The 26296-nt window shown below is 61.0% G+C and overlaps 2 protein-coding genes across 9 annotated transcripts in view; one reads left to right on the top strand and one right to left on the bottom strand.

Moving 5' to 3' along the window:
* The window catches only part of MRTFA (myocardin related transcription factor A), a 138025-nt gene extending 133961 nt beyond the window's left edge, over nucleotides 1-4064 (top strand). For all 3 annotated transcript variants that reach the window (XM_074271782.1, XM_074271781.1, XM_074271783.1), the window contains 5 exons: nucleotides 211-1164; nucleotides 2015-2149; nucleotides 2256-2429; nucleotides 2524-2584; nucleotides 2679-4064. In XM_074271782.1, coding sequence (XP_074127883.1) covers nucleotides 211-1164; nucleotides 2015-2149; nucleotides 2256-2429; nucleotides 2524-2584; nucleotides 2679-3172 — 1818 coding nt within the window. In that variant the 3' untranslated portion in view covers nucleotides 3173-4064. The remainder of the gene's footprint in view (nucleotides 1-210; nucleotides 1165-2014; nucleotides 2150-2255; nucleotides 2430-2523; nucleotides 2585-2678) is intronic.
* SGSM3 (small G protein signaling modulator 3) lies at nucleotides 4010-24678 on the bottom strand. Of its 6 annotated transcripts, none has more exons than XM_074271784.1 (22): nucleotides 24521-24678; nucleotides 9500-9571; nucleotides 9151-9236; nucleotides 8427-8493; nucleotides 7975-8177; nucleotides 7791-7898; nucleotides 7538-7684; nucleotides 7258-7453; nucleotides 7040-7185; nucleotides 6623-6847; nucleotides 6492-6546; nucleotides 6280-6407; nucleotides 5789-5944; nucleotides 5635-5689; nucleotides 5499-5548; nucleotides 5264-5416; nucleotides 5102-5172; nucleotides 4945-4993; nucleotides 4772-4857; nucleotides 4568-4711; nucleotides 4407-4467; nucleotides 4010-4289 (listed from the first exon to the last, which is right to left on the bottom strand). In XM_074271784.1, the coding sequence occupies exons 2-22, from the start codon at nucleotides 9504-9506 to the stop codon at nucleotides 4206-4208; spliced, it is 2277 nt and encodes a 758-aa protein (XP_074127885.1). In that variant the 5' UTR covers nucleotides 9507-9571; nucleotides 24521-24678; the 3' UTR covers nucleotides 4010-4205. The 6 variants fall into 6 exon arrangements, with proteins under 6 accessions (XP_074127885.1, XP_074127886.1, XP_074127888.1 ...); XM_074271785.1 differs by having other exon boundaries at nucleotides 4568-4690; XM_074271787.1 differs by having other exon boundaries at nucleotides 4568-4690; nucleotides 7538-7681.
* Between the last annotated feature and the right edge of the window lie 1618 nt (nucleotides 24679-26296).

The following is a 26296-nucleotide window of genomic DNA, read 5'->3' as shown; positions in this document are numbered from 1 at the left end:
TCCAGGGCAGCTTTCAGAGGCTGTGCTTTCCAAACACAGACGCTATTGGGAGGCAGAGGGGGCTGAGCCTGGGGGACCCAGAGGGGACTTGGGGGACAAAACTTATTTTGGAAGGGAAAGCTGGCAGCTATGGGGCCCTTCCTTGGCATTGGCTCGGATGCCCCTGTCCTGGGATGGCCACACCCATGTCTTCCCTCCTCTGTGCTTCAGGTGGCAGAGCTGAAGCAGGAGCTGAAGCTGAGGGCGCTGCCCGTTTCGGGCACCAAGACAGACCTGATTGAGCGCCTCCGGGCCTACCAGGAGCACGCTGGGGTCCCTGGCCCCGCCACTGGAGCCCCCAAGCCCGGGACCGCCCCCATCCTCGCCAAGGCAGGGGAGGTGGTCGTGGCCTTCCCCGCGGCTCGGCTCAGTGCGGGGCCGGCCCTGATGGCCGCAGGCCTGGCACCCACTGAGGTTGTCGTGGCCACTGTGACCGGCAATGGGATGGTCAAATTTGGCAGCACGGGCTCCACGCCCCCAGTATCTCCCACGCCCTCCGAGCGTTCCCTGCTCAGCGCCGGGGATGAGACCTCCACAGGCGGTGGCGATGCCTTCGGCGAGATGGTGACCTCACCCCTGACGCAGCTGACCCTGCAGGCGTCCCCAGTGCAGATCCTGGTGAAGGAGGAGAGCCAAGTGGGCCGGGCCGAGCGCGGGGGCCGGGACCTTGAGAGCCGCGACAAGGACCAGATGCTGCAGGAGAAGGACAAGCAGATCGAGGAACTGACACGCATGCTGCAGCAGAAGCAGCAGTTGGTGGAGATGCTGAGGCTGCAGCTGGAGCAGGAGAAGCGGGCACAGCAGGCCGCCCCCCGCCTGGCCCGCGTCAAGCAGGAGGACGGCTTCTCCAGCTGCCAGCTTGCCGGCCCCGCCCGGAGCCCTGCCGAGCCCCCAGAGCCCGGCCCTGTGTCCCTGGTGACGGTGAAGCAGGAGGTGGGGCCCGAGGAGGAGCCCCCCAGCTGCCTCCTGGCACCAGACCTGAGCAGTCTCCTCCCGGGGTCTTCCCCGCCACTCATCACAGAGGCCACAGGGACCCACGTCGTCCTTGCTGTGACCAAGAGGGACGCAGAGGACTCAGCCAATGACGAGCATGGGAAAAATGGCGGCAGTCAGAGCCCCTCTCAGGTGAGAGCTCGGTCCCCTCAGGTGTGGGGGCTAGCAGGGGACTGAGAGCCCAGACGAGGGATGGCCCGGTACCATTCCCAGAGGCCCTTTGGCCTCCCCTTGGCGAGGTCAGCACCTGTCATGGATTCAGCAGTCGTCTGTGTGACAACTCACGGCTGCCTCCCTTGCCCCAACCTCTCCCAGCACCAATCTCCCCTCCAGGGGTCTGGGGCTAGGTGTCCAGTGGATGTCAGAAAGGTAGACCAGAACCCCCACCCCCCCACCATGGAGCCACATCTCCCTTTGGAGAATCTTCTGAACACGCCTCCTCCACCTCTCCTATGGAAGGCCTCTCCCTGGCCTCCAGTGCCACAGGCTGCCGGCGATTTCCCCAGAGCCTCCTCTGAGCACGCCACCCTCTCCTCGGGCAGCCATAACGGCTCGCTGGCCCCCTCCTCCCTGTGCAGCCTCAAGGCACCCGACTCCTCCCCACCAATCTCCTCTGGCTGACCCCAGGAGCCTGAGGTCATCCCCAACTCTCCAGCCTGGCTCTCACAGACACCCTTCCTTCAGGAGATGCGGTCTTGGACAGTGTTAGCAGCTGGGGGTGCCGGGAGCAGGAGTAGGCACCAGGAGCTCTGGGGCCTGCTAACGGGAACCCTGGGGACCACGGTGGCTCGGCCATAACTTTCCCTCCGATCCTGGCCTTCGGGGTTAGAACCCACTGGGTTTGGGCCGATCCGCTTCTCTGGATTCTAAAACACGGACTTGAACTCCCTGATTTCTGAGATGCTGTGCCCCTTCCCCCCCACTGCTCAGTATCTGGAAGAGGGGTCAGGAAGAGCTGACCCTTCCCCTTGTGTCTCTGCAGGGTTTGCCCAGTCCAGTGGCTTCCCCGCTTCTGCCCTTCTCGGTCCCCCCTGGGCTGCAGGCCTTCTTTCCCAATGGCTTCCACAAGACGACCTTGAAATCTGGCGCAGCGCCCCCTCCCAGTCTGCCCAAGAAGGTATGCACCGTCTCCTTCCTGTGTGGCCCTTGGGACCCCAGCAGCCCCTGCCGTGAGGGCCTGGCCTCCCCATCTCCTCACGACCGTCTCCCTCTTGTCCTGCCAGCCCTCCTCGGAACCTGGCTCCCCCACGGCCCTTCAGACCTCCCAGATGGACCTAGACCGGCAGCCCCAGGCCCTGTTTGAGGCAGCTTCTGGGGTCAGCCCGCTGCCCACCCTGGTGAAGAAGGAGCCCCCCGGCTACGAGGAGGCTGTGAAGCGGCACCCCAAGGCCCAGGAGGTGAGTGTGGCCACCGGGACTGGTAAGATGGCAGGCTGTGGGCATGGAGGCCTGCCCAGCACACCTATGTGGCTCCCTTGTGCTCTCTCTTCAGGAAAACAGTTCCTCGAGCCAGCAGATGGACGATCTCTTTGACATCCTCATCCAGAGCGGAGGTGAGGGCCATAGGGGCTGCCTTGGGGTCACCCATGGGTGGGGAGGAGGGGCCTGGGTCCCTCACAGGCTCCTCATTTCCTGTTTTCTCACCAGAGATCTCAGCTGACTTCAAGGATCCCTCAGCCTCCCCTGGGAAGGAGCCCGGCCCGGCCCTGCCGTGCCCTTCGCCCGCCACCCCCCAGCCACCTCCAGAGCTGCCCCTGCCCCTGGGCGCCAGCCCCGCCTCCGGCCGCCTAGAAGACTTCCTGGAGAGCAGCACGGGGCTGCCCCTGCTGACGGGGGGCCCAGAGGGCCCCGAGCCTCTATCCCTCATCGATGACCTCCACAGCCAGATGCTAAGCAGCTCAGCCATCCTGGACCACCCGCCTTCTCCCATGGACACTTCGGAATTGCACTTTGCCCACGAACCCAGCACGGGCTTGGGCCTGGACTTGGCCGAGGGCCACCTGGACAGCATGGACTGGCTGGAACTGTCCGGGGGTCCCGTTCTCAGCCTGGCGCCCCCCAGCAACACGGCCCCCAGCCTCTTCTCCACAGACTTCCTGGATGGCCACGATCTGCACCTGCACTGGGATTCCTGCTTGTAGCCTCCGGTGGCCAGCCGCCGCCGCCGCCTCCCTCTGGGCCCCTTTTCTGGCCAGCCAAGGGAGGAGTCTGGGACCACAGCTGGGGGCTTCCCTGGGCCGGTAGCTCCAAAATCGGCTGATCCGGGGGCTTTCCCAGGTGGCCTTGGGCCAGGCTGGGGAAGTTGCTATTTGGCCTCCATTTTTGAGGCCCGAGGTGCCATGCTTTCTTGTTCAGGTCAGGACTGGGAGGGGCTCAGACCCGCCCCCCCCCAGCTCCTGGCCCTCAGTCCTCAGGGAGGAAACCCCTGGGCCCCGGCCTCGCAGGCCGTCCCGGTGCAGCGGTTGTACGCACGAGACGCGTTCTGTACAGGTGTAAATAGCTCCATATTATATATATATATATATATTATATATTCTCTACATGCATCTCTCTCTTTCTGGGGAGAGGTGGCCCAGGCTCCGGCTCACTTTCCCACCAGGCATTGGTGCCAGGGATGTCCCAGGTAGCCCTTCCCTGAGTCCTGCGCCTTTAGGTCCTAATGGGTGTCATGGAATACCCCACTAATGGGTGCCCACTCACCCCACGTGACAAACACTATAAGGGCAGAGCCCGGGGTGGGTGCCCTCTATGCCAGACCCTCGGGCCATGGTTGGAGCAGCTGGGAGGGAAGAGGGGCTTGTTTTTTATAAACACACACACACACACACACACACACACACACTCTAGCGCTTTAAGGTGACGTCCTACCTCAAGGCACCTCTTGGGGGGGGAGGAGAGGAGGGGCGCGGCTCCCCTCACCCCCCATGGAAGGCAGCCGGAGCCCAAGGCCTGCACGGGGTTTTTTAAGAAGCGCTCGCTTTCACGATATGCTGTTTATTTATAAACCAAAAGAATAAAGGTCCTGTCACTGTTGCCAAGAGTGTCCTCCCGCTGGCTCTCAATGTTCCCACCTGAGCAAGGATGGAGGAAAAGGCCACTGGATGGCCAGGCCCATCCCCACTTGTTCGGGGCTCCCTTTCACAGCTCCATCACTCCCAGGGGGGTGGGTGGGGGTCACCCATCTATGTCCCAGCTGAAGAGGTGATGTTTCACCAGCATGTCCTGCACGCCTTCTTTCAAGGGTCTCTTCTCCTTTTCCTGCACAAAGACTCTCTTAGCACCCCAAGGAGAGGCACCACCCACCAGGGCCCCCATCTCCACAGCCTAGGCAGCTGGGGGGGGGGAGGAGCCAGGTCCCCAAAGCCCCTCCCTTACCTCTTTCTTGATGGGAAGTTCCCAATCCTGAGAGAGACTGAAGGCGAAGCAGCAGAGGACTCTGGGGGGAGGATAAGAGACAGAGGTGAAGCCCCCCCCGCAGAGGCAGCAGCCCCTCTTCCTCCTCCCTCCCCTGCCCCCCACCCGGAGCAGCCGCTCACCGAAGCTCGCACTTGATCTGGACCCAGCCCGGGCTGCGCAGGAAGGACCACGGATGGTACCACTTCTCCACCGTGGCCACGCTCGAGCAGAGCACCTCGAGCCACAGATGCAGGACCTGCTCACTGGAGGGGAGGGGAGAGCAGCTGCAGGGAGCGCGCTTCCGTAGCCCCCGGCCCCGCCCCTCAGCCCCATCGCCCACTCACTTGAGCCCCACACAGATGAGGGAGCGCAGCTTGACGTCCATCTGAGTGTGCGCCGCGTCGTGCGTCATGTTCACGGACTGAACGGCCTGTGGAGGAGGACAGGGGGCTGGCCCAGACCGCGGGCACCTCCCGGGGCGGGGGCGGCGGCCTAAGACCGCGGGGCACTTACGTACCCGATAGAGCAGCTCCTCGGGGGTCAGCACTTTGCCATCCTCGTCTAACCTGCAGAAAGCCAAAGCGTTGGAGGGGTGGGGGAGGCCCAGGAGCCCCCCGCGGCTCGGACACTGCGGGCGGGGACAGGGGGGCGGGGCTCCGAGGGAAATACGTCACCTGTAAGTTTTGCAGAGAACCAGGCGAGAGTAGACAGAGTCGAAGTCCCGCTCCACCTCACGGCCCGCGGCCTGCCGGGAGAGGGAGGGAGGGTAGGAGGGAGGGAGGGAGGTGGGCCCGGAGCCCGGCTCCCCCACCTGCCCCTGCTCCGCCCCCTCGGACCTCCTCGATGAACAGCCACGGGTGGCCGGGGCCCCCCAGCAGGGACGGCTTCTTCAGGCCGTGTTCCAGGATCGACTTGAGGGCCGGACACAGAGTCCCTCGCACCAAGTCCATGACTCCTTCCGTCACCGAGTCGTCTCCGGCCGCGGAGTACTGATGTGAAGGGGAGGGGAGCTTTTGTGGCGGGGAAGGGGGCCCGAGCCCGGGGGCCCGCCCCGCCCTCGCTGCCTCCTACCTCTTTGCTGCGTTCGTCCAAGACCTCCACGAACTTGGCGGGAAACCAGCCTGTGGAAAAGGCACCGAGGCCCTCGGGCGTGAGCCCGCCGCCGCGGCCCCCTTCCCCCGCCACGCCCCCGGCCCACAACCCTCACCTCTCAGTCCGTTCAGCTCCCCCACCCAGCAGTGCTCGTCCTTCTGCGACACGATCTGGGGACGAAAGAGACGGGTACGCGGCCGTGAAGGGCCTCGGCCGGGCCCCTTGGAGACAGGTCCCCCTCCCCCGAAACCCACTCCCCGCGCCCGCACCGTGATGACGTCGTTCTTGCGAAAACCCAGCTCGTCGTCGTCGTGGCGCTCGAAGTCCAGCAGGGCCTTGGCCCGGCGCCGCTGGCCGCGGAAGCACGCCGCGTACTTCTCGTGGTCGCGCTGGTGGCTTTCCATGGTGTAGTCGGGGGTCAGCTCCTGCCCAGAGCCCCCCGAATGAGAGAAGACCCCCGGGGCCTCCCTCCTCCCCGCCGTCGCCCACCAGAGGCTACTCCGGAGAGGCTGTGAAGCTGGGGGGAGGGGGGGGAAGGCGGGCAGAGACACTGCGGGCCGGAGCCGGCTCCTTCCTCCTCCCGCCCTCCGCAAACCCCGTGCGTCTCGGCTTGCGCTGGGGGGGCAGTTTCCGTCTGGAGGGTCCCCGATCACTGAGAGCAGCTGCATGTCAGCACGCCTACTGGGCGCCTCGAGGCCCCTCCCTTCACAGCCCCCGCCGGCCCGGCAGATTCGGGCCCCTGCTCCCCTCCCCCACTCACCACAGCGCCGTTTTTGGGGTCTACGCACTGGAAGTGGCGGGCCACCTGCAGGATGGCTTCACGCAGGTCGGCCACCAGCTCGGTCTGCTTGATGTTCTTGGCTTTCAAGGCCTCGAGGTCCTCGTCCCCTGGGAAGCAGAGGGAGCGCTGAAGGCCGCGGCCTCTTCTGGGGCAGGGCGGCCTCCCGGCCCGGCCGGCCCCGCTGGACTCACCGAAGAGCAGGGAGGCGAGGCCCGACTTCCTGCGCTGGGTTCTGCGCCGGACCACCTGCAGGGCGGCGAGCGGAGCGGGTCAGGGGCCGGCCCAGCGGGCCGGAGGGGGGCCCTGGGGCCCACGCGCTCACCTTGGTGAGGTTCGTGGCGGCGCAGGGGCCCAGCAGCTGGCCCTGGTCGGCCAGGAGGTAGGCCAGGTGCTTGCGGCGCTGGGCCTCCACGGCCACGTGCGTCAGGGAGCCGGCCAGACGCATGGCCTCGGCCAGCAGCGCCTCGGGGTCCCCCATCTGGGCCGGGATGTCCGACAGCGTGTTGAAGATGGAGGCCGAGTTCTCCGACTGGATCAGTTCTTCCTCCTGCCACGGAGGGGCCCCGTCATCACCTGGGGGGGAGGGGGGCTCCCGGGAGCGTTTCCTGGGCGAGGGACAGCCCCCCCCCGCCCCAGTTTCCCTCTATAGGCCACAGCATCCATCTCCCAAAGCGCACCCTAAACCTGCCGCCCGCCCTGGGAAGCCTGGGCCGCCTGCCTGACCGGGGCCCGGGGGCACCTTCATCCGCAGCATGCCCAGGGTGGTCTGGAAGAGCACCAGGGAGCCCTGGTAGAAGAAGAGGTCCCAGATGCGCAGCAGCAGCTTCATGTGGACCACGCTGGCGAAGGCCGTCAGGAACCAGTGCACCGTGATGAGCGACAGCTCTGGGGGGGACACAGGCAGCTGCCACCCCTGCGGCCCGCCCGGCCCGGCGCCCGCCCCGGCCCGGGCCTCACCGATGTCGTGCTCCTGGAGCAGCCGGTCCAGCCGCGGCAGGTACTGCACGATCAGGTGGCGCAGGACCCGCTGGTCCGTCTGCACGCCCAGCAGCGTGGTGCTGAAGTAGGCGGCGGGCACCAGGTCCTCGATGATGGCGCACATCATCCAGAAGGCGTCCTCCTCCTCGAGGAACAGCAGCAGGCAGGCGGCCACCTGCGGGGGACGGCCGGTGGGAGGGCGCTCCCGGCTCCCCCGCCCCCCGCCCCGGCAGCGCCTCCCCCCGGGCCCGCGGCTCACCATGCCGGTGCCCTGGCAGTAGCCGATGTCGGGGTAGAGCCAGGCCAGCCCTCGGAGGATCCTGCGCAGCCGGGGCACCCCGACGCTGTTCATGGCAGAGAAGCAGGCGTTGCTGGGCATGGTGCGGAGCAGGTCCTTCTCGATCTGCTGAAAGCCCCGGGCCCCGCCCCAGCGGCCCCTTCAGACGGCGCCACTGGAAGCGACGGGGAGCCCCGCCCCTGGGGCCCCGCCCCCGGAGCCGCCCCCCCCTCACCTGCTTGGCCGCCAGCGTCTCGTCATTGCAGCTGTTCTTGACGATGTCCCGGTAGGCCGTGTCGGAGCCGCGCTTCTTCTGCAGGGCCCCCGAGAGGCGCATCCACAGCTGCGGAGGGACCAGGTGGCAGCGGGGGGCGGGGAGGCCCCGGGCGCCCCTCCCCCCGCCCCGGGGCCCGCCTTACCTGGGGCCGCATGCTGTGAGGGATGCCGCCCAGCACCAGCGAATAGAGCTTGTCGGAGCGCGGCAGGGACACCTCGATCTTGTCCCACGTGAGGTCGCCCACGTCGTGGTTGTGCGTGAACTCGAGGTGGGCTTGCCACCTCAGCCTCTGCTGGGGGTCCTCCGCCAGGGGCGCGCCCGAGAGCTTGCCGGGGTTTGCCTCGTCTGCAGGGGGTGGGAAGGCGGGGAGGGGGAGTCGGGGGAGAGGCTCTTCCCCTTCCTCCTCCCCGGACCCGTAGAGGGGAATCTCGAAGCCGCTGGGAGGCCCGGGACCGCCCGCTGCGGGCGCCATGCTAGGGCCACAGGCGTGGACGGGCCCGGGGCCACCGGGGCCGGGAGGCGCTGGGAAGGCCGTGGCCACGCCCGGGGCGCTGGCACGGGGCACAGGGAGCACGCGGGGAGCGCGGGCCTCACCTTCCTTATCCACCCGGAACCCAAACTCGTCGTAGCGCAGCTCGGGGGGTTCACAAAGCTCTTCTCTCTGGAAGCAGGATTAGGGGCGCAGTCAGCTGCTCCGCTCCGCAATTTCCCCCCCCCCCCTCACCTTCCCTGGCACTCCGGCCTCCCACATCCCCAAGCCTCAAGGCTTAGAGGTCACTGTTTTCCCAAGCCCCTCCCCCACCCACCCCCCACCCACCCCCCCAAACCAAGGAAGGGCCAAGACCTCTGGGGCTGTCAGAAGCCCTTCGGAACCCACCCCAATTCTCATGTTAAAGGTTCATCGCCCCGGGCCAGGCCCAACTCTGTGCTGGAGTCTCAGGGGCAAATGAGTCGTTCCAAGGGTACACATAGAGCACGAGCCGAGTCCCCCAAGCTCTGAGCAGGAACTTCCCCCTGGCCTGGGAGCTGCTTCCCTCCTGACTGCGCCTCCAGGCCAGCAGCCCCAGAGCCCCAGAGTGTGTGTGTGTGTGGGGGGGGGCTGGGAGGCTGTGGCCCCTGGGCTGCTCCCAGGATGCCGTGCTCCGCCCACCCTGCCATCTCCAGCCTTTCAGGTCCCCAGCTCCAGAAAACACCAGCGCTGGGACTGAGCCCTGAGCCCCAATTGTGGGCGGCCCGCCTCTGGAGGTCCATGGGGCTTGCCTGGCGAGTCAGTGCTCCCCCAGACCCAAGGCAGCCTGGCCCCAGTGGGCTCCTGTACCTGGGAATACTTGGCCAGTATCTCCTGGGGCCATATGCTTGGAGTCAAGGCTGAGAAGGGGCCCCCAGCAGGAGGGGTGTGGCTTCCTGTGGGCAAAGAAATGAGAAGGGGGGAAAAGGTGTGGGGGAACGAAACAGCACCCACCAGGCCCCCCAGAGTTCTCAGGACTTCCAGAAGAGAAAGGGGGCCAGTGATCAGGGAAAAAGGCACCCTGGGACAGGGAGGGAAGCCCCACTAAGCTGCTCCTGGCAGGGAGTCTCTGCCCTCTTTGCCAGGGCTCTTAGGTGTAGCTGCTGGGCCACTCCCCTGGGGGTGCCCGACGCCCAGCCCCAGTGTACCTTCCTCTTACCTGACATTCTGCCAGAAAGGCCGGGGAGCAGCTGCAGACCCCACCCGCGTGGCCTTCAGGGAGGCTCCCCGGCTGTGGGGACACAAAGGTCTGGTCAAACCTCCAATCTGTGAGCTGCGACCTCCAGAACAACACTGCCCCCCTCTCTCTGCAGGCAGCCTCCCTGCACAAAAAGCTGCCGCCACAAAAAGACAGTGATGGGGGAAGCTTGGGGAAGCAAAGGCCCAAAGGGGGAGGGGAAGAGCGGGCAGAATAGTGTCCACACGTGGGGTGAGGGGGCGGGCCCCAAGGGACCCTGGAGGAAATGTGTGGAAGAACCCAAAGCTTATAAAGAAAGGAAGATGTCTACAGGAGGCTAGTGAAGCTCCCCAGGCCTAGAGGCCGGGGCCGGGGTGCCCCGTCCCTCCTCCTCTGCTCCCCACCAGCTCATTGGCCTTGATTCGCACTCATGTCTAACAGGCCCAGGGATACTCTGGCCCGGCTCCTCTGGGCTTCCAAAGAGATGGACACAAACCAGGCAGAGGCTGAGGAGCAAAGGCGTGGAGGAGGCAGCTGTGGGATGCAGGGGGTGGGGGCCCCCTCCGGGCAGCCCGGCCCGGTCAGGCAGCAAGCCAAGAGCAGGGTTTGTTAGCCGGACGCCTGTGGCCGAGTCCTTGCCCCGCTTGCCCTCGTTCCCTCATCTGTGGAATGGGGGAGGCCCCCACCCCGGCCCAAGCACAGCACATGCTCCTCAGATCCTGCCCTGGATCCACAGCTTCTGCCACCACTGGGACACTGGGGAGGAGGCGGGCCAGCCTTTGCCTCCAGCCTCGCTGGGCACCTCATTTCCAACAAAGGGAACCCCCTTCTGAGGAGCCCAATGAGAGGCGCCTCTGGGATCACACTTTCAATCGACTTAACCGTGTCTGTCAACATTTTTAGGAGTGTGTTTGTTCCTGGGAGGGTGGAAAAGAACAGTCTGGAATCCACCATGTAGCGCCCCCAACATGAGAGCCAGAGCCAGGGTCCGAGAAGTGAAAAGGCGGCAGCCCACGAGCTCTTCTCCCGGGGCCCCTGCTGAGAGTCTGCCCCAGCCCTGGCCCCCTCAGGCGCCCCGCCCCCAGTGCCAGGCCCAGGAGGACCCTACTCTCTGCCAGCTTGGCGGAGCAGCTCCCCGGGCGGACGGCAGCACGTATTCCGCATGCGGGCCATTTAGCTTTTGTTCCTGTCCTCTCCCAAACTTTTCCTTCACAGGGACCGGGGATCTTGGGGAATGTTGGCTCCCCAACACAGACTGGCAAGTATCCATATTTCCTGGAAAAGGCCTCAGGGCGGAGTCAGTGTAACATCAGACCCAGAAGCCATGTTAGAAACCATCTCGTTTCCACGGCTCTCTTCAGCGTCATGGCCCGCTGGGGCCCAGCTGAGGCTAAGGGCCAGGGGCTGATGGACGGCCCCACAGACGGAGGTCCCACTGGGAGGAAAGCCGGCCAGCTGGGTCTTTGGCCCTGAGTGACTGGAGCCACAGAACTGTGAGGGTCCATCTGGGCCTGTCAGTTGCTTGCCTACAAGTGGCTTTGGCTTCCTCGGCCCAGACCCCCTCAGCCTCAGAAGGCCGCTGGAGCCCCCTGCCCGCCACCCCGTGTCCCCTACAGGAGGGACACTGGCCAGGAACGGCTGAACTGGAAGGGCAGGTTTTTCCTGCCTCTGGTCGCCATGGAAACCTTCCTCCATCTTGCCAGCAGAGCTGGCAGTGTCACTGCTGGCCAGGAGGCAGGCAAAAAGCCCTTGTGCAGGTTCTCCCTGAGGAGGAGGACCCGGGGTCTGCATCTGTGGGGGCCCCATTCTCCTGAACTTAAAACCAGGTTGGGAGCTTCCCCCATGCACTCATGCGGAGGGTCAGGAAGTAGAGAAATGTAGCCATTTTCTTCCTTTCCAGTTTTAGGGCAAAATCCAGGTCAGAGCCCCCCGGACTCTCCTTCCCCGGCCAGTCCACAGCCGTGTCCTTCACATACGGAGCTCACAAACGGCCTCCCTCGGCAGCCCTTGGCCCCCTTGCATGAGCCACTTCCTATTTCTGTCAGCCATGTTATCTGAGCCCCACTTCCCCTAAGTTTCCCATCTCCTGCCTTCAGTGGGAGGGGGGGCTTCCACACGAGACGGTTTTATTCCAGCGGCTTTCTGTGGATCTCGCCCAGGAGAAGACAGAAGCCACAGCCTGCACCTGAGACTTGCAAAGAGGGGGAGCCCATGGCAAGCAGCCGGGCTGTCGGGGGTGAGAAGGGCCGCCAAGCACCCCGCGAGTCCCAGGGAGGGCCCGTTGCTGAGAAACACGGAGGAAGCCTGCATTTTCAAAATGGAAACTGTGTTAAAGGCTGCTCACCCTGGGCCACGTCGGAGCTCCCCCGAGGGCCCTCCTCAGACTCCCTGCTGCTCCTCAGAACCTGTGTGCGAGGCGAGCCAGGAGCCGGCTTCCCTGCCTGAGTTACACTGGAGCTGACACTTCCCCAGCTGGGATTCACTGTTTACACACCACCCCGGGAACCAGAGACACGTGCAGACCTATTAGAAACCTCTCCTCCAAAACTGTGACTGGGCCCGCTGCCACCTCAGTCAGCACGCTGCTCACAGAGGGGGACCCTCCCCTAAGCTGCTGTAGGACCTTCAGCTCCCTGATTTAAGTACATGTTCAGGTAGCCACGGGAGAGACTAGTAGTGCAGGCCCCTGCAGAGCCCACAGAGCTCCTGGCACCCTCCAGGGCGGGCTCCGGACTCCCCATCGAATGAAACCCTTGCATCTCAGGGGCTCTCGGGCAGCATCCCCAAGACACGGGGCACCCCCACCCAGCTCTGAGGCTCTTGCACAGCCTGCCACTTTATCAGGGGTGGTCGGTCCCCTGCCAGGGAGGAGGCATGGAGCCAAGCCAGACACTCTCTTACTGTCTGATGACCTCTGACATCTTTCCCCTCAGATGCTGTCAGTCACCCACATGCTGGCTCTGGCTTGAGTTCGGACACAGGGTCTGATGGAGTCGGGGAGGCTCGTATCCAAGCCTGCCTCCACCATTCAAACTGGGGCTCTTCACAGCCCACCCACTCCTGCCAAAGGGTCACGTGGTTCTTGTAACTCTGCAGGACCCCGCTCTAAAGGCTGACTGGCCAGCTCCTGCAGCTGCAGAGAGGACCCCCACATCCCACATCAAGCCCTTGCCTCTCTCTCCAGAGCTCCAGGCCCCCATCCGGCTCTCTCAGCCATCTCCAGATGGACGTCTCGTAGACATTCTGACTCCAGTAGAACTGTCCACAGCAGCCCCTCTCCCTGAGTTTCCTCTACAAAATCCCTCCGTTCCTCAGTCTCACTGACATGGAAACCATTCTAGTCTCACCTCTCACCCACCTTGTTTGCCAGTCTCCTAACGGTCCCCCTCCCCTGCTCCCCATACATGGGAAGGAACTCCTGCCCAATTTCCCATTCCCCAAAGAATAAAATGCATGGTCCTGTGCCCCAAGCAGGCCCCGGGCCCCCATCCTGGCCCCCCACTTTCAGCTCAGCTGCCCTCCTCCCAGCTGGAGGCGGCTCCTTCCCCTCGGCAGGCTTCCACCACCTCGTGTACATACATACTGCCATTGACTTCTCAGCAAATGTGCCCTCAGCAAAGCGTGAGCACACAAGGCAGGGGTTGTTTCCCCCCACGTAGCACCCAGTAGGTGCTTTAAGGACGCCTGCTAGCCGAAACTACGGGTAAATCAGACAACAGACCGCCCGGCTGATGTTGCACCAGAAGCTAAATATTAGAAAAATCCTTCTAGACTTGAATACCCCCATTGATGCTTGTTGACTGCTGGCCATTTAGGCTTAGAAGCAGGGGTAATTCCTGGGGGCCCTCATCTCTTTGGTAGGGAGGGGGAACCCTATAGACGCCTTACAGTAACATTTTAAAATAATTTTAGAAAATGCTATATTTCAGTTACAAATAAAAACAATTCCTTTCTTATACAAACTCCCGGACCTCCCGATAGGAGTCCCTCACTGCTCCCAAATCCAGAACTGCTTCCGTAGAGTTGTCCGGGGGCACCTGAAAAAGGCAGCGACTGCACCGAGACTGCAACTCCAATGGGGCAACTTGCAGGCCCCTCTGGGAGAGCCCGCCTTTGGGACCCCCGCCCCGCTCCCCACCTGCCTCTCCGGCCCTAACTCTAAGATCCTATTGCCTTATCTCAGCTCACTCGTGGGATTATTACATTTTAAGCCATTTTCACACAAAAGCCCTTTATTTGGAAGCGCTGAGGGAGAAGACTCGCTTCTTTCCAACAAGAAGCGGTCGCCATGGCCAGCACCTCCGGGAGACCTGTGCCGTCCCAGCTGGCCCATCACTCTGAGGGAAACCCCACAGGAGCTCTGCTCTCCCCACGAGCTTTTCCCTACAAACAATCGCCGCCTTCCCAGGTCGGATTCTTCCTCAAGAAGAGCCCAGTGGGCCAGTGAAGGTGGCCGCCCCCTCCCCCAGCGGAAGGGGCCAAAGCCTCCTCAGTAACTTTTCCAGGGCCTCCGGGCCCAGGCCGGTCCCCTCCCAGCCTGAGCCGCCCACTGCCCCACCTTCCACCATCTCAGGAAGGACTGGGGCCGGCGCACCCTTCCTAGTCAATATTAGTCTTGGGACTGGTCCAGCAGGGCTCCTTCCGGCAAAGCTCAGGCCATAGGGCCCAGCAGCGAATTCCACCCCTTAAGTCAGCAGCCCCAGTGCAAGGATCTCCTGGGGCTCACGTCCCCTCCCCTCCCCCCAATCCATTCAGGTCCTCCTGGGAGCTAATTAAAACCATCCGCCAGGCGGGGTCCTGGTCCTGGGCCAGGGTCCACACCCAAGCATGTGCTCCCATGCCCTGCAGTTGAAGAGGTCACAGATGTGGAGGAGGGTCAGGAGCCAGGGAGCCTGGGCCGGAACAACAAGGCGAGCAGAAGGCCTAGTTCCGAGTCTGCCCGCTGGACTTACTAAAAGGAAGACAAATAAGCACTGAGCCTTCTCCATTCATCCAGAGGGTCAGCCCAGCCTGCTTCTGGAAGCCTTCACCTCCTGACCGGGCTCCCTCACCGGCAGCCCCCCGAAGGGGGCTCCGCTCTTGCTGACCGCCTGGTGGGGGCTGAGCTTCAGTCTCTGCCAGGGACGTCATGTCTCTGTGTGAAAGAGGGTGAGAGAAGGGGTGAGAAGGGCAGGGTTCTGCCTGGTTCCGGCTCTTCTGGGCCTGGGGGGCCCGAGTTTCCTTCTCTTCCATGCTTCCTGTTTTGAGGAAGGCATCAAAATGGGAAACCAGAGCCTTGGCTGGTCCAGGAGAAGGTAGACCAGGAAGCCGCCTATAAACCAGGAGGGAGGAACTATCCAGATGGAGCTGCTGCTGAGCCAGGACTCTCCTCGGCCCAGTCCCTTCTGCAGTTGCTCTCGTCCCCCTCGGACAGGAGGCGCCTTCTGTCTGTCACCCGCAGCTTCAGCATCTTGCCCAGATGGCACCTGAGCCCTTTCCCCCTGCTTACCCTTCTCCCCAGCTGTGATCTCCACACAGATGGCTTCCAAGATTCTCTTTCCTCTCATTTTTTTTTTTTCCTTTGGCGGCTCCAGACACTTGTAGACACTTTGTTCCCCTCTGGAACTTCCCGTCCTCCTGCCCCCTTCTTTGCTGGGGTAGCCTGGGTCACTTTGGCTAAATTTGGGCATCCCCCTGCCTTTGGTCAGAGGCAGAAACCAGCCACGTGCTGGACAAGTCCCGAAGAACCCGAGTTTTGCCTTCCAAAACCTGCGGCTCTCCCGTGTCCACGATGGCCCTGTTGTGGTGATTCCTCACCAACTAGGATGAGTGACAAGAAGCTGGCAGGACCATGGGCACCGTGCCCAATGACAAGCTCTCACCAGGCCAAAGCTGACCCTCCCAAGGCCGGGGGACCTCACTCGCTGAGCCTCGGACTGTCCCTGGCCAGGGCTTCCCCGCACGAGCTAAACAGCCAAAGTCAACGCCCCGGCTCAGCACTGCCCGGCCAGACTCTTTTGGGAAGGCCTTGTTTTGGGGCACCCCCATCTCCTGCTGGTTTCCTGGCACTTCTTCACAGCCCCAACAGCGGAGCTCATGTCCGCGCCAGTTACTATGGGTATCGTCGTTGCCTCGTGTTCCCCCCGGCCTCGGCTCCTCCAGGGCCTCACAAACTCTCCCCAGCTCGCCCCCTCCTCCATCCAGGAAGCTGACAAGTGCTCTAAGGAGCTTCCATGTTCTCCCCTCCATTACCATTGTTGGCCAAGTCTCATAAATGGCCTCCCTTCTCCGATCCTGCCAGCCCACAACAAATGCCAAGCATGGCTCTGAGCACATCCCTCCCTCCCTTACAATCAGTGGCTCCCTGCTGCCTCTAAGATAAAATGCCCACTCCTCCGCTGGCACTAGAAGTCTGCCCTGTGGCTCCAAGCCACTTTTCCAGCCTGCTTCCACAGCCACTTACTCACACTCCACTTCCCACACAGAACAAACCACCGGCTGTTCCTCCTTCCCCTTTGCCCCTGGCAGAGACACCCCTCCCCCCCACAGCTGTGTACTTTTCTTCAGAAATGGCCTAACACGCTCAGTCATGGCGTCCTCCTTGGAATCTTGGGTTCCTGACATTCCCTGGCTCCTCCAATGACTTTTTATCATTTGTCCCTCCTGGGAGGACGCGAGTTCTCGGAGGTCAGGAACAGTCTGGCTGCGGCATTTTGTCAGTTCCTCGCACAGAAGGCAACGAATCAGAGCCAGAGGGGCCAACCTGAAGGTCACTGGGGCCAAACCCCCAGTTTCACGGGTGAGAAGACCAAGGTTCAACGCACTGGCCGAGGTGGGAGAGAAGAGACGGAGGAGATGAGGCCCTTCAGCCCCCACTGCAGATCGGGGGTCACTCTGCTCCCACGGCTCCCGGGCACTCTCTGTGCCCAGCCTGGGCTGGAATCTTCTATGCTCACACTAGTCAGACCAGGCACAGGCGGGCTCCTGGCCCCAGACCCCACCTCAGCGCTGCCATTTTGGTCCTCTTCAAGCTGGCCCAACAACAGCAGCCTCCCTGCACAAATGGGGGCAAACTTATTGCTAAGGGACCAATTCCAAATGAAGATCAATCAGATAATAGGGACAGCATGGAACATTCCAGGCCACAGCTTGGCCTGGTCCACACTCTGCTAGCAGAGGCGCCTCTAAGGGCCGGGCCGTGGTGGTGGTGGGGGAGGGCGACCAGCCTGGTGGTCCCCTGCGGGGCTGTCATGGTGGCCATTCAGCACCAACCTCCCAGAAAGCAAACTCCCAATGCATCACTCGTCACCTCCTTCTATGGGTCCAAGGGCTCCCCCGGAAGGTCCTCCTCCCACCATGGGAGTGTTTTTCAGCGCTCCTCCTTCCACCTCTGAGATAAAAGCTCCCTCTTCCTCCCCCCTTGCTTCAGTCCTCCTTGGGCCATTTCTGATCAGGTTTCTTCTTAGTTCTGCTTCAAGTTTGATGAGGGTACAGCCTACTCTCCCCTCCATTTCTGTCACCCTTCTCCCCTTCCCTGTGCCCCTTCCCATGAAGTCACTGATTCACCTGGGGATGGGGTGCTGGAGCTTCTGACCTTTTAGAACAGGATTTCCCAGAGGCCTCTCTGGCTCTTGAGCACCTGGGGCTCTTGGTCTTCTAGGTCACCAGGTCACTGGTGCTTGGCCCCCAAACTACAGAGGGAGCTCCCATCACTTTACCTAGGGGACCTAGGGGCTGTGAGGAACAGAAGGGCCGGCCCCTCAAGGCCCTGCCCAAGGCAGCCTCAGCCTTGCAGCGCCTGCCCCATGTGTCCCTGGAAGTCCGTGTTCTCTTCATCCAAGCTTTCATCCTTTACGCTTTTCAGTCTGGCCCCCTCTCTCGGCCTTCCCTTTCCTGGGTCTCGTAAGATCAGGGGCTACAAGATTTGGACTTGGAGGGACCCCTTCATTTCACCCCGAAGCTCAGAGGGGCACGGGGCTCTCTTGCTTATTAGCCCCGCTCCACTTCCCAGAGTCCCGGGGCCATGGAATCCTCCTCGGCACCTCGTGAACCGGAGAGAACTCCTCTTCAGAATAAAGACCAAATGGTCAGTCACTAGGCCCACACTCAAAAGTAGCAGGTGCCTGAACTTCCACTGCATGGAGGAGCATCGATAAAGTCTCTGTGTGTGGGTAGGGAATTTAAGTTCTATAACCACATCAGGCTCCGTTAAGCTAGAGAGAAGGGGAGAGGGAAGGGGGAAGGAGAGAGAGAAAAGAAAGGGAGGGAGGAGGGGGAAAGTTATACAATCACATGGGAGTCGGCCAATACATAGAGCAGTGCTCTGAGCTTAGAATAAGAAAAAAGTTGACTTTGTCTAACATTTCTGGGGCTTTTGTAAATCCTGTGAGAAAATTATATCACTTATCAGTAAGGACAGGATGATCACTTTATAAATAAAACCTATTGTATTATGAGATTCAAAACTTAATAAAGTGGTGGAACACATCCTAAGGAGGGAGGGGGTGGGGCCATTCTATCATATATGGCATCAGTTCTACGAGGTATCAAAAAAATCAACAACCCCCCGCTAGAATGGCTGCAGAGCGGAAGCTCCACTTGGCCCAACAATGGGCTCCTTCACCAGCTCTCATCAGAGCGGGGCAACCTTGCCCCATGCCCTTCCACAATCACCCCCACGTCCTGCAGGTTTTTCCCCTTCTCTCTTGCCATGTGAGGCGTTCTCAGATTCACCTTTTCATCAGACATACGACTCTTTCATAATATCATTCTGCCATTTTCTTTCCCTTGGCCATTCATCAGGCTTGTTGCAGCGTGGGCCCCAAGCTCTTGTCCCTCCCCTTTGGATGACTCACGGCTCCAAGTCCTCCGGGATGAGAGCATGCTGCCCTGCTGCCCTGCAGTCACCAGCACACTAACCTAGCCCACTAAAAACAGCCAGGCAAAACCGAGCTGTACCAGACACCCCTCCTCCCCAACGTGCTCCCCAATTTCTGGAGATGGAGGTGACGCTGATTTCTCAGAAGCTCTGACATGTCCCACCAAGTGGAAAAGGCTGGGACCATGTACCTCAGACAAACCATGTCTAGTCTTCATGGACAGCTTAATTTGATTTTATTTCTTCCCTTTTTTCCCTCTACTCCTCTCCACCACAGAACAGGCTCATTCTGCACCTGAATCCATCACCTTTCACCAACAGTTCTCTGGAACCATGATGGCTCGTTGCTCTGAGGAGAGTTCTTAATGTCTCACTGCCGTTTGTCTTGAAATACTGTTATTACTACATAAGTTCTCTTGGTTCTGCTCCATTCACTCTACATCAGCTCACACAAATCTTCTCCAAAACCACCCTTTTCGCCGTTCGTTATGGCACAATCGCCTCCCATTACGTTTGTTTAGCCATGGCCGGCTGATGGGCACCCTCCCTAGTTTGCAAGTTCTTTGCTACTCTGAGAAGGGGGTGGACTCAGTGCAGAATGAGAAGGTGGGGAGGAAGTAAAGCCCAGCCGAGCTGCTCCATGACAGGCGTTTTGTGCGGAGGGGTCCTCTTCCTCTCTCAATGATCTTTTCAATGTCAGGTTGGCTATGAGCTGACCAAATGCCATCCACAGCCACTCTCATGAGGAAGATGCAGACCAAAACGTGAGCTGGGGAAGGGACACATGAGGAAAGGAGAGGGCCATAAGCAGAAGACTCCACGAGGTCCCCCACGAGAGAGGGGCAGGATGGACAGTTATGGCAGCCCCCTCGGAGGAGGAGGTCAGAGGGCCGGAGATGGGGCAGAGCTGACAGGGCTCAGCTCAGAGAAGAGACCTGGGGGCCCGGAGGCTCTTAGTTATTCTGCAGCCTGGCCATTTGCCGTAGTGGGTGAGGAAGTTGCCCGGAGGGCAGGATGGCGACCAAGGACTAATTGGGGGAGCTGGCAAGCGTGGTCGGTCCTATTGTGACCGTCTCGCTGGATGACCACACAGACCCCCAGAATCAGAGCTCAGGGTCAGAAGTGACCACTATCCCGACTCCTTCTGTTTCACATGATGGAGTGAAGCTAGAAAGAGCAAGGTCAGGATTTGGACCCACCCATGGGCTCCAAACGCAGGTCTCTCTCTGTTCCCACACGCTATTTGTTGTCTGGGGGGACACAGGGAGGATCAACAGTGGATCTGACTCCACAGATGATAAGTTCCTTCCCAATCTAAATTCTAGGTTCTAGCACCTCAAGCACCTCACTCATTTCTGCCTCTGATCTGCCCGAGGGCCCCTCATCTATAACGCAGGGCAGTGACTTACTCTATTATTCATTTACCTCATGACATTCACTACATACGACTGTACACGTTAGAGGAACATTTACTGACCCCCTCCCCTCCACACACACAATCTTACCTAAGACCCAAGGTGATTTTCTCCAAGGAAACCGACTGCCTGGTTTGCCAACAGAACTTTTACTCTTCAGATAAGAGAGAACATGATGGAGAGAACAGCGCCCAGACAGTACACACACTGGGTTCCTGTCCATCCCACTAATTAACCCGGGGGAAAGAATCAGTTGCACAAACACAGGGTGGCAGAAAGCCAAGGCCAGATGGACATCCACTCGGAAAAGCAGCAAGGGGCGATTTCATTCAGGATCCAGAAGAGCCCAAAGAGTGAGGTGGCTACCAAAAACCAGGGCCCTGGGAGCCGGGCCCTCTCCAGAGACCTGTGGTGATCCCACAGTTGGGATCATCCGGAGGGCTGGGGGAGAGCCAGCTGCCCCGCTCATGGAGAGTTAAAATCTAACCAGAAAGAACACTGGGGGAATCTGGAGAAAGCAGGACCTGCTGGCTTGGGTGGTGTCTGGGTGCTAGGTGGGCAGCCCTCGGAGCTCCGGACCCTGGCCCCGCCACCACGCTGTCTCAGAGTCACTGGCCCCACGGCGGGACCCGGCCACAGACCCCTTCCTGATCCATAAGCACTGATGAGGAGCTCCCGGCTGCACCGGCCTATCCCTGAGTGACACCATCCAGGAAATGCGGGCCTGGAGAAGGATGTAGCCATGGGCCCGGCCCATCGGGGAAAGCTCCTTCCAGATGCCAGGGAGGCGCAGGCTGGCAGATCCTGGAGGGCTGGGACAAGAAGCTGCCGGATGAGAAGGTGGGGCCGGCCCGATTACTTGGCCCTTTATCTAGTCTCTTGCTGGCACGGCTTTTTAAACATTTGAACCAGGCTGTGAATGCTCTCTGATCTCTGGGCTGAGGCTCCACTATTCCTCCCCCAACCAGCTGAAAGAAGCAGTTATTTCCTCCTGTAGAATGTTAGTTACTGGGTCAGTAAGCATTTATCTAGCCCCTACTGCGTGCCGGCCCGGTCTAGAGGGGCAGTACACCAGGGGGCAGGGGCTGTCTCTCCTTCAGCATTCCCACCCGGCCACAACATTTAGCCCCTGGCCTCCATGCCCAATCGTGGCGTCCCCTCCAAGGCCACAGACCCTCCCCCACCCCGAGGTCTGGTTTTGACCTTACACCCCCACGTGTTGCCGCACATTTTGCGGGCAGATCTGACACCCGATCCTACACCAGACTCTGTCTGTACCTCTTCTCTCCAACATTTCTGCTGGGGCTGGGCCAGGGCCTCATGGTTATGCCTGGAGAAGTGGGAGAAGCCTTGGCTCTGGGCCTGAGGCTCTGGCCTCAAATGCCGGCTCTGTTGTCACCATGGAGCCACCTGAACTCCCAGGGGCCTCGGCTTCCTTATCTGGGAGGAGGCTGGCCCCGGGTCCCTCTCAGGACTGGAGCCAAAACCTACGGAAGTGTCCCTGCCTCTCTTCTGAGTCCCGGTCCCTAATTTCTACTTTTACCTGGAGGCTGCAGGGCTAAGCCCGAGGCCTGCAAAACTCCCGAGTGGGAACCCAGAAGCAAAAGGGATCCGGAAATGTCTGACAAAATTAAACTACGACATGGATAACGTGAAGCTCTCAGGCGACGGCCAGCCCTGCCCCTTCTCCTTTATGTCACTGGGCTCGCCGTGGCCAGGACCCGAAGCTTTAATCACCTGTTCCCTCTTCTTCAGCCCCCTCCCCGCCCTCCAGCCTTCCCAAGTCTTGTGGTGGGTACCTTTTCCATTTACACTCCCACCCTGCCCCCGGCCCGCCCACCGGGCTCCCTGTGGTTCCTTCCAGGTTCTCCCACTTGGAAGCTCTTCTCAAGGTTCCCCCTGCTACCCAATCCAAATTCTGGTAGCTGCCATCCCCCTTTCGCCCCCATTCCTTTCATCCTCCTCCTTCCTTCTCCATGGTCCGCCTTCCGTCTTCATCTTTGAACAAGCGCACACCTTGGTGCAGTCCATCCCCTCTGGGGAGCACTCCTGGCTTCTCCTGGCCAGCCCTCCTGTCCCCTTGCTCATACTTATCTACGAGGCCCTGCCCTGGGCCCTCCTCTCTCCCCCCATGTGGGATGTTCAACCCCCCTCTCTGACCAGAGTCATCCCAAACTCCTCCCTAAGCTCGCTATTACCACCGAGGGCCCCGCCGTGCTCCCAGTCAGCAGGATCTGGGGGCCATCCTCACCCTCTCACCCCAGTCTGTCACCAAGGCCTGTCCATTCCATCTTTGCACTATCTCCCACATACATCCCTTTCTCTTCTGACATGGCCACCACCTCGAGATGGGACTATTTCACAGGCTGTTTCCTTGGCGCCCACTACTCAGCTCACAGCACTCACCGTGATCTCCCCAAGGTGCCGCCCCCTTCTCAGTCACTCCCTGTCTCTTCGAAGACCAAAATTGTTTAACCCCTTACCTTCCCATCTCCTGATACCTTCTACCTTGATCTCTCCCACCCTTCAGTCTAGGACAGTAGCCCAGAGATGGGGTCCAATCAGTCTGACATAGCTGGGCTCCTGTTAGCCCAAACCACTCCGCAGCACACTCACTTTCTCACTGGTTCCAGACTTTCCAGAGTCCAAGAACAAAAGACACAAGTTCAGTGGAAACAATCTATTTCTTCACAACTTATTGTCCTTAACGCTCTTCTGCCTCCCTGGGACAATCTGTATGACCTCATGAGTGGTTGCTATGGAAAATTTCCAGTGTCACCTGCACGGTCTCAAATATGATTAGGAGATGAAAAAGAGAGAACAGATGTTGAATTCTCAAATTACAAAAACAAAGATCCTCAATTCCAGTCAAAACTCTTATTGGGAAAGGACCTGTCGACAGAAAAACTAGGTTTAAAAATTTCCTTCCAAGCCCAAGGTGCTGCTGGCATCTCTTAAATTCACAGAAAGAAGAAAAGGAGCCAATTTCCTGATTTTAAAAGTCCCTTTCTTTAGCTTTTCACTCTTATTTTAAATCCCTTCCTAAGAGAATCATCCCCCTCCACTTTCTGAGCCGGGAGAGGCCTCCAATCCAAAAGGTCGCCATGCTCTTATACCTTCAACCCTCGAGGAAGGTTTTTTTGTTGCAGACACTTCCTAACAACTGGTTGGAGGCCACGTTTTCCTGCTCGCACTCAAGCCTTGCTGGGTCTCAGAGAATGAGAAGAGGCCTTCTCCTGCCCTTCCCTCCAGGGTACAGAGAGGCTGGGGGAGAATCAGTGATGAACAGGAGAGGAAGCACAATTAGATCCCATCTCTGAGGAACGGAAAGGAAGAGAAGCAAAAGCATCGTCATCAATGTCACTTAGAGAGAAGAGGAGATGCAGGCATGGAGGGAAAAACCAAGAAAGGGACGTCCCTACGGACGCCGAACCACAACATCCGAGAGAGGCTCGGTCAGAGCTCGGTAACTCCAAGCACGCCGGTTTACTGAGGAGCCCCGAGACGTCTGTGGCTGTCCCGTTCTGAGCTTTCCAGCCCGCGCCCCCCGCACCCGGCCTGGAGGAAACATCGCGGCTGTTCCGTTCCCGAGCTTGAGCAGAGAAACTTAAAAGGCCGAAGCCTCCATCGATTTCCCCCAGTCCTGCAGACCAGGCCGTCAGCAGCAGCCTGGACCAGGCCGTCAGCAGCAGCCTGGACCAGGCCGTCAGCAGCAGCCTGGACCAGGCCGTCAGCAGCAGCCTGGACCAGGCCGTCAGCAGCAGCCTGGACCAGGCCGTCAGTATCAGCTTGCCAACCACAGACAACCGAGGGAGGAGGGACCTCTCAGTCCCGGGACGGCGGCAACAACATTGTCATTGGTTGCTCTGGTCCCGGCGATGCCCCGGGAGACTATCTGGGACTTTCATGGCTCCGTTCCCGCACCACCACCCAGGGACGTAACACAGGGGCACCGGGCGCCCTGCGGAGAGGAATCCGCGCACCGGGAGGGGACGGGCAGACCCCCGCTGAAGCTGCCCTCCTCCAGGCCCCTCTCTCCCCTCCTGGGGACACTTGGGGAGGTCCTGGGCCCCTGGAGGTCCTGCCAAGGACCACGTCACAACGCACAGCATCCCCAAGGCTGGGACGACGACCGCGTCACCCTTTTCCCACGGAAGTTCAAGGACATCCCTGGATGGGCTAAAGCCACCTGCTGGACATGGGCGTGGAAGGTGGCCAGAGGCAGCCAGAGGCCTGCTTGGCACACACCAAGTGCTTAATAAATGCTTACTGTTTACCCTCCCAGGCCTGACCGGTGAGGGGGAGGGGTGCCCACTTGTGCACACGGCGCCACTCCAGCCCGGCCACCCTTGCACACCCAAGTGCCAGCACTCCCGGGAGAGTGGGCGAGCCAAGTCACGCCCAGTGGGCGCTCCCATTCCCACTCCCACTCACCCCCGGCCCCACCCCCATGGCACACACCTGGGCCCACTCACATGATCTCACTCCCTTCCCCGCCACGCACACGCGCGCTCGCGCTCACACTCACTCCCCTGCCACGCACACGCGCGCTCGCGCTCACACTCACGCCCCTGCCACGCACACGCGCGCACTCCCATGGGAGCTCCCACTCACTTTCCGCGGCGCCCCTCCCCCAGTGCCACGCACACGCGCGCACCCAAACACGCACAACACTAACACGCGCACCCACGCTCCGTCGCCCGCGGGCGCCCCGCTGACTTCCCCACGTACCTGGGGCTGAGCCGGGGCCCCCGGTGGGACTCGTGCCTCCGCTTGTCCGCCCCCCTCTCACTCCCTCAGTCAGTCCTTCAGTCCGTCAGTCGGCAGGTCCCCTGGCTCCCAGCCGTCAGCTCTCAGTTAGGAGCCCCAGTGCGCAAGCGTGGGGGAGAAAGGCGGAGCGGAGGCAAGGAGGCGTGGAAAGGGCAGGACCGCGAAGCATGCTGGGGGTTGTAGTTTTCCCTCGTCCCTCTCGCTCGGAGGCGGACCGGGAGCTCCTGATGCCGCCGCCTACTGGCCGGTGGACTGCACTGCAGCCCTCGGGCTGGAAAGGAAGGGACAAGTGCCTGGGGGCGGGCTCTTCTTGGCAGCTCTCCCCTCCCTTAACAAATCGCAGACTATGGCATTCTTCCTCCATGACTAACGTCCTGACCCATCCTCCTCTCCCCTTCCTCACCCCCACAAGCCTGGCTGTTGTCCAGCCTAGGCCGGAGCCCTGCAAGGGACTGGCATCTGGAGGGCAGGCTTCGTACCCCGCAGCGTTTGGCACCTGCCCCTGCTTAATGAAACCGTGCTGCTGGGGGGCCGCTTCAACTGGGGGAAACGGGGCTGAGCCAAGCCTGGGGGGCGCTGGGCACGGGCGGGCGCCCGGTGACACCGATCCCTCCCATGAGCTCCCACACCACGTCCGTGGCTGACCCCCATCTCTGCCCACCATCTCCCAGGGGACCCCGGTGCAGACGTCCCTGTAACTGCAGGCTCGGAGCCTTAGCAGCGAGGACTCATCCTCCTCCGTAGCCCAGAGTGGCCTGTCGGTCCCCTCCTGTTGTCACCTCCCTGGTTTGGGTCCCCATCACCCGGACGGCCCCCGAGGCAGAGACCGACCCCTCCGGCTCCAGCCCATCCTTCACCCGGCAGCAAAAAGCAACTTCCTGTGCACAGATGCCCTGCAGGGACAAAGGGCCGGCTGGCAAGGTGGGCTCTGAACACGGGGAGCACACCTGGGCAGGAGCCGGGAAGACCAGCAAGCCCAGGAGATTCCAAGGGGGAAAAGCAGATCGCAGAGGAGAGACCGACTCCTTAGGAGCCGGAAAGATGGCCTAGAGATTCTGAATGTAGGAGGCTGGGGGCCTACGGGGCTCAGCCAGTGACCTCGGGTACAGCCCTTCCCATGTTCCAGGCACCAAGCTAAGTGCTGGGGGTCCTAAGGAAAGCCAGGACGGCCCCTGCCCGAGGGGCTCAGTCTAAGGGAGACGGGGGGCTAACCAGGCAGCATTCAGGGGAACGAAGGCGTCCTGCAGAAGGTGAGATTTGAGCTGGGCCCTGAAGGAAGCTGGGAAGCCGGGAGGTGGAAAGGAGGAGGGACAACATGTAGGAGGCCCAGGGAGCCGCCAAGAATGGACCCCTGGACTGGGGAGCAAGGAAAGGTGGACGGGCTTTGAACACCAAACAGAATTTTGTATCTGTTCCCAGGGAATGTGGTGTGTGTGTGTGAGAAATGGCTGGACTCAGCCTTTAGGAAAAGCCCTTGGACGACCGCACAGAGGATGGATTGGAGACCCCCTATCCCGGCCGCCTCTGGAGCTGTAATAGTCCAGGTACAAAGTGCCGGAGGTCTGCTCCACAACGGGTGCAGTGTCAGAAGAAAAGGTGGTGGAGGGGCAGAGGAGGCAGTCCATTCTGGAACGGACTCCCCCACAAACAGAAGAAACCTGTGCCCTAGGGCAAACATCAAGATGGGCCAGGTCCTCCGGTAGACCCAGGGACGCAGTACACATACCTCCAGCCTAG

Source organism: Sminthopsis crassicaudata, chromosome 5, assembly GCF_048593235.1.
Source record: "Sminthopsis crassicaudata isolate SCR6 chromosome 5, ASM4859323v1, whole genome shotgun sequence".
Taxonomy (NCBI): Eukaryota; Metazoa; Chordata; class Mammalia; order Dasyuromorphia; family Dasyuridae; genus Sminthopsis; species Sminthopsis crassicaudata.
Note: the sequence above shows the minus strand (reverse complement) of the source record. Positions and strands in the feature narration are given on the sequence as shown.

What these genes read in the sequence shown, in the direction of transcription:
- SGSM3 (XM_074271784.1), bottom strand. An exon ending in ACTGCCAGGGCACCGGCATG is followed by an intron (nt 7,454 to 7,537) that starts GTGAGCCGCGGG and finishes CGTCCCCCGCAG; the next exon opens with GTGGCCGCCTGCCTGCTGCT. An exon ending in CCGAGGAGCTGCTCTATCGG is followed by an intron (nt 4,858 to 4,944) that starts GTACGTAAGTGC and finishes CCTCCTCCACAG; the next exon opens with GCCGTTCAGTCCGTGAACAT.